The sequence below is a fragment of the Scleropages formosus genome, chromosome 7 (genome assembly GCF_900964775.1).
Source record: "Scleropages formosus chromosome 7, fSclFor1.1, whole genome shotgun sequence".
NCBI classification, from domain to species: Eukaryota; Metazoa; Chordata; class Actinopteri; order Osteoglossiformes; family Osteoglossidae; genus Scleropages; species Scleropages formosus.
The window spans coordinates 14,898,079-14,904,495 of NC_041812.1; the positions used below are offsets into that span (position 1 = coordinate 14,898,079).

At 41.6% G+C, this 6,417-nt stretch overlaps 1 protein-coding gene across 1 annotated transcript; it reads right to left on the reverse strand.

The window, feature by feature from the left end:
• Nucleotides 1-327: 327 nt before the first annotated feature.
• Nucleotides 328-2,100, reverse strand: LOC108926586 (C-C motif chemokine 5-like). Its single transcript, XM_018739335.1, has 3 exons — nt 1,825-2,100; nt 1,245-1,365; nt 328-715 (listed from the first exon to the last, which is right to left on the reverse strand). The coding sequence occupies exons 1-3, from the start codon at nt 1,889-1,891 to the stop codon at nt 604-606; spliced, it is 300 nt and encodes a 99-aa protein (XP_018594851.1). The 5' UTR covers nt 1,892-2,100; the 3' UTR covers nt 328-603.
• Between the last annotated feature and the right edge of the window lie 4,317 nt (nt 2,101-6,417).

Consider the following 6,417-nt stretch of genomic DNA (forward strand, 5'->3'; position numbering starts at 1 on the left):
GGTGCAGACAGCACAGAATATCTTAAAAACCTTAGACATATATGCACAAGTCTAATTAAACATAGCATACACATTTTTTCAGTACTGGAGTTTATGGGTTCAGTTTTATTTCATTTCCAGTTTTATTCCATTTTATTTATTACTTGTACACAATTCTCAAACGTATAAACTTTAGATTAGTAATACCTTATACTTGTAACATTAGAAATTGAATACATAGAACTAAAAATCCAAGTTCAATTTTTTGAAAAACAAGTACGAAAGTCTATCAAAAGCTTATTAAAAGAAAGTAAAAATAACATTCAATTACTGAAGATGTTTTATTAGAAGAGCCCCTAGTTTTACATTCAAAAATCTCATAGCTTTAATATGCTGTTCATAGAGTGGAAGAGTCTTCCATGGAACAACTCTCTTACAGTGTCTATGGAACAATAGCATGACCAGGAAGAGACTACACCTTGAGTGGCCCTGGTTGCCACAGCTGCAGGGTGTTGAGCATGTTGAGCATGTGCAGCATAGAGTGCCTTTAGATTTGGTTGTAGCCTCAAGTAGCCCAAGACGCTGAACAGACAGTATAGTGGAAAGGTTGGACAGCCCACATGCTCACTGCTGCACCTGCTTCTTGAGGTTCATGTTGTCAAAATACTTGATGTATTCTTGCACCCAGGGATTAGCCGGGTTGGCGCAAACCTGTCCGCCGCGACGGGTTATGAATCTGTGAAAAAATGGATGATCACATCAAAACTTTTCTTAAAGCTCGTGCTCTTAAAGCTCACAGCCAGACTAGAAAGGTGTGGGCCACAATGGCATCTCTTACACCAACCGAGATTCTTGCATACAAATGAGTGTCTTAGCACAATACAGAGTACAAAGGACAGTGAGGATGATTTTGTCAAAATTTGTTTGTTATGTTATTGTTGCCAGTTATTGGAAACTCACTAGAATCCAGACACACACAGTACATTTTTACACTTCACATGCAAACACTCAGGGTCACAGAAAACACGAAAAAACACAGAGAGCCGCTTTGACTCCCACAAAAGTACACCCATTTTCTGACACCCATGCACATTCAATGCATTCCCATTTGTTGTCCTAGTTTTGTGGGGATTTCATATGGACTCCCATCTCAATGCAACAAATAGTTTGGAATTCCAGCACAATAAATGCTATCTGTTTCTTTTTCAAGGTATGGGAAAATAAAGAACAGACATACACCAACACAATGACATGTGGATACTCACATCACCCCAGCGTTGGAACACTGCTTGCTTGTCATTTTGTAGCTGACCATTTGTGCCCTAGGTAGCTGCTTTCCCACGAAGTTAAAGCAACATTTCTTTGGTCCGCTGGTCATGCGTAGGCCTGTAACACACACAGATACACAGGGGTTACAAATATAGAACTTTTACTTTTACTTTTTTTTACACTTTTTTAACATCCTACACAAAAAACTCATTTCAAACTAAACACATAACTTACTAATTTCATTTCAAGATTCTAAAGAAGTACATAAAGCTCTTCAGTAAAATTCCAAAAAAGCTGTTTCCTTGAAAAAAATCACACAGTAATAATAATAAAATGTACAGTATCTTAAACATTCACAGCTACAAACATTCTGTACTTATTTCAATACAGTTGAATTCAATACAATTTTTCTGGTCGCTGAAATAGCTATAAAGTTGTCACACCCCTACAAAGACTATTGACTCTAGTTAGTTACTGACGGCTTCAATGATAGCGTTTAATGCAATCCGCTTCATATACTGACGAAAAAACAGCCATTTAAAAGCCCTAGCCCCATCTCCCAGAGTCCATCCCAACCTTCAGTGAGCACAATGGTGCTCAGCACAAGCACAGCTGCGGTCCAGAAGAGGCGAGATGCAAACATGATGGCTTCAGGAGGTCTTGATAGAGCAGATAGCAACTATGGGATGAGAAAGGCTGATCTGATGAAGCACTGAGTACTCTGAGTCTTTATACTCTCCTAGCAGTTGCAGGGAAGACCCCTTCGATATGTGAGAGTATTCTTGGGGAAAAAACCAACCTGCCAGACTGGCAGAACTGAAACTACACATTGTCAGGTTGGTCATTCCCATATCACACTACATTGAACTGACATTTAGAGCTTGCGGGGGCAGATATGGTGTATTCCTCTCTTCACACAGTGCTCTTATTTTTTTTCAGTACGTCACCAACGTGTGTCTCGTGTAGAGAAAGCTTGACCTTGTGCTCCTGACTCTGGTTATCACTTCCCATTTTCAGTGTTGTTTCCTAAATGGCGCAAGAGAAACACTGGCTCAACCCACATTTCCACCCTCATACTTGCAAATCTTTACCCACAAACAAACATACGCTTCGCACATACTCTGATTTCATAAGTGACTCCTAGCCCCATCTTCAACATGTGTAAATCATGAGCACCCTAATAGTGACATAACAAATAAACAAGTAAAGTATCTGGTTTCACCTGAAAGCTAGTAGTTCCAAATGATAAGCTTATTGTGACATCAAGGTATTCCAATAGAAAATGCCACGTGATCACGTTTTCCAGCTATCAAACAAAACCAGGCTGGAAGTTTCCGTAGACATATTTTTTGGACACTTTGGCTACTGCCGTTTTGTTGTCTCAAAAATAGAAGAAGTAGGCAAGATGTAATGCGCGCTCAAACCGCGGAAGCAGAATGAAAACAATGCGTACTGACGTTCAAAACTTTGTTACCACAGACCTCCCACAGATCTGAACACCAACATACAGTTCAAGATTGATAAAGAAAGGGAAGAGATACTATACACAGGGTGCAGATGACACATTTTTTCCCTGTCAATTACCTGGGTCCTACATACAATACCAAGCAGGCATCACACATATCTAATACCTCCCACAGTCATCACGTTCCAAAGATACTTGTTATTGTTCTTGATATGTTTTTTTTGGTCTGATTCAAAATACAAACTATCACAAACATATGTGAAAAACTGCTTGTTCTGACAGTTAATATCATTGCTTTTATGAGTACTGAGCCTGAAAGTAGAACTACCACTTCCACCAGGTGCCCAAGCTGGGGCAGAGTCTCTCAGTACAGGGATGCACACAGCAAAAAACTGCAAGCTTTCCAGGTTGGCCATAATGTTTGTAAAGGAAGTTGAAAAAGAAGAATTCAGCATTCGGTCCCTGGTCAGGGCTCCCAGGGGCACCACAACATTGGCAGTTGACGGTTTACTTAGGAAGGCAATTTGGGTATCCAGCCACCATCCCAGAGACATCCCTGAGGCTAGACATCACACTACTGTAGGAAACCTCTAAGCAAGCCGTCTTTTGGACTTTACAATTCTTAAGGAGGAAAGGATGGAAGAGACTAACGAAAGAAAGATGGCAAAATACAAGGAACTGGTGGAGCAGTGCAACTCAATAGGAGGGAGGGCAAGGTAGGGGACCATTGAAGTGGGCTGCAGGGGCTCGCTGGAATGTCTTTATGTAGAACCTGTAGTATGTTGGATATCAAAAGAGGTATCCAGAGGAGGAAGGCTATGAAAGCTATTGATTTGGCTACAAAAGGACATCTAGATGGCTGTGGATTAGGAGAAGTGAGCAGCAGGTTCAAAGTAGTGCTACTTGGATGCAGTCTGGGGTCTGGACAACCCTGCTTGAGTAGCTTGGATGAGGGTGTTAGATTTTGAAAGTGCCAAAGCTCCCACTGACCCCAGGTTACATCACTGAAGACGTGTGTAGGTGCATCTCAAGGTGCATCATATCAATGCAAGATATGACACACATGAATTGTGGTTGAACTGCTGTATTTCCTGATGTGTCACTTTGAACCTATGTCACTTAAATACCGCAGACTAATGTCTACCAGCCTTATGCTGCCTTATTTTAAGAGCATACCAGACCTTTAGTGTATGACCACTAACACGGCTAGCAATTGAATATGGTAATTATTTCCGGAATTAATTCTATGTTTATATCAGAATACCACACACACACAAACACACACACACACATTTTCTGAACCGCAATGTTATGTAAAATATTAATTGAACATAGATTTCCTGTGAAGGTATTGCAAAGCAAAATATTAACTCAATTATTATGCTGGGCAACAAATTGCAACTTTAATTTTACTTTCTTACAGAAAATCCGAATTTCTGAAGTAACTTGGGGTGTGATAATGAAAACGAGAATGAAAATGCTGTTGGGATATTTGCAATGTTTTATATTCACAGCTTATAATACAATTCATATCGTAATGCGTGTGAAAAGAGGACACTGTCAGACAGCATTAGGTCTCACATTTACATGCTTGTAAAAAGGAAGCTTCGGTACAGGTAGGGAAGTTTCATGAGGGGGGCTTTATTCAGGGTTGTGCGGGGAAGGTGACAGAGGGGGGAATGGGGGGACAGGGGACGGGTAGACCGTGGGGGAACTTCGTCCGTGGGGCTGCGATCGGGGTCAGTGTTGAGGCCGTGCTTGGGGTTGTGGACATCTTGGGGCATCCTCAGTCTCTCTCTCTCTCTCTCTCTCTCCCTCACTGGCAGGTCTGGGGAAAGAAAGAGAGGTTGTGATTAGCTCCAGCTGCTGCTGGCCCATCCCCGGCTTTGCCCCCTCTTCAGACTGCCCTGGCGTGCTACAATGCTTTATGTTCATATTCTACTCCTACTGAGGAAACTCTCTTGTGATTGACCAGCAGTAATCATCCAACATGAACAGGTTCCATTTACCTTGGGAGTGTTTCTCCATTGTCCCTATGTCTTGATGGAACCACTCTCCATGCTGATCATTCATAGCACCAATATTATCAGGAAAGAAGTCAAGAAGTGAATGCAAGAAGTGCAGTTTGAGAGACGTGTGACATCCATTATTGCAATATACCAGCAGCAATGTGTCCACAAGCTGGACAAAGTTCAGGGCCTTGGCGCTGAAGCTCTGAATCCGGCTTCTTGTTTGGAGATGCTTTGCCACAACATTCATTGACACACAAAGTGGCAGGAGGCTTCAGGATGGGCAGTTCTGCCCCATTGGAAATAGGTCTAATAGGTTAATTTAATGTGTAAATGTTTATGCACTGGGGGGGTGCGGTGGCGCAGTGGGTTGGACCGGGTCCTGCTCTCCGGTGGGTCTAGGGTTCGAGTCCCGCTTGGGGTGCCTTGTGACGGACTGGTGTCCCGTCCTGGGTGTGTACCCTCCCCCTCTGGCCTTACGCCTTGTGTTGCCAGGTAGACTCCGGTTCCCCGCGACCCCGTATGGGACAAGCAGTTCAGAAAATGTGTGTGTGTGTGTGTTTATGCACAATAACTTTATGATCATGCCCGGGTAAGCCTTTACGCAGCTACCTCTGTAGTGTACATAAATGTTTGTGTATGCCAATAAAAAAAAAAAATAGTGGGAAGGTGATCAGGAATTGTCAATATTCAGAGTTTTATGCAGCTACTCGTATGATAAACATTGGTGCATATGGTGGAAAGAAACTGTGCTTAAGAATCACATGTCTGCAACTATGTTTGTCTTTCTCCTAATGTAATTCACAAATTGTATTTTAGCTATGACACGTACGTCAATTTGGAAAAAAGCGCCTGCTAAATTAATAAATGTAAATGTAATGCGAATGCAGTTGGCGATGGGATCTTTGGATAAAAAACCAACTTCTTCTTCATTGTCATTCCTTGCATATTCGGTGTCAGACAAAACAGCAATAGTTGAGTGGTCCTTGGGTTCATGGCATACCACTGGTACAGCAAATAGCACTGATGCTTTGTAGCCACTGAGCAAGCTAACTGCACATGTACTGCAGCAAAAATGCTTTGGAGTGTCAGATACAGTGTCTGAGGTTACAATAGAGATTGCGTAATCTGTACAGAGTCTAGGTTGCCAAAGTAGTGCAAGACTTACACTCAAAGACAGAAGTGTGGAAATTAGACCCTACTTTGTATCATAAAGAAGATCCAACTGAATGTTTCTATTGTCATATTTGTAATCTGTGTCGCTAAATTAGGTAACAAATATTGAAATTATACTGTGATGTTAATATTCACTCACATGCAACAACAATCTCTTCATCTGTGTGTGAACACTGCATTTAGTCAATGATAGAAGTACCTTCAGCAAAGGAGCTGTTGACGGAGAGTCCACTAAAATGGTCATGTTACACAGTCATATTAGAAAAGGTTTCATCTTTGCACAAGTGAAATAAATGTGGAAAAACACAAGGATCCAAGCCAGCAGAAATTTTGCATTAGTTTCAGTAAATGTGTATTTGTTTTACTGACAGAATTAAAACGAAAGTTCTAGCAATGACTTCAAAAGAGATTCCACACTGACAGTTATCACCGCATGGCTGTATGCAGGAAATGACTGAACCGTGTTTCAGAAAAGACATTACTGGTGGCAGATCAAGCAAGCGTTGAAGTAGAGCACGT

Bases quoted from the DNA above. Each gene is read 5' to 3' on its own strand.
- LOC108926586 (XM_018739335.1), bottom strand. From the start codon at position 1,891: ATGTTTGCATCTCGCCTCTTCTGGACCGCAGCTGTGCTTGTGCTGAGC. The intron at 1,366-1,824 runs GTTGGGATGGAC...TGTGTGTTACAG, and splicing joins CACCATTGTGCTCACTGAAG to GCCTACGCATGACCAGCGGA. The intron at 716-1,244 runs GTGAGTATCCAC...ATTTTTTCACAG, and splicing joins TGTTCCAACGCTGGGGTGAT to ATTCATAACCCGTCGCGGCG.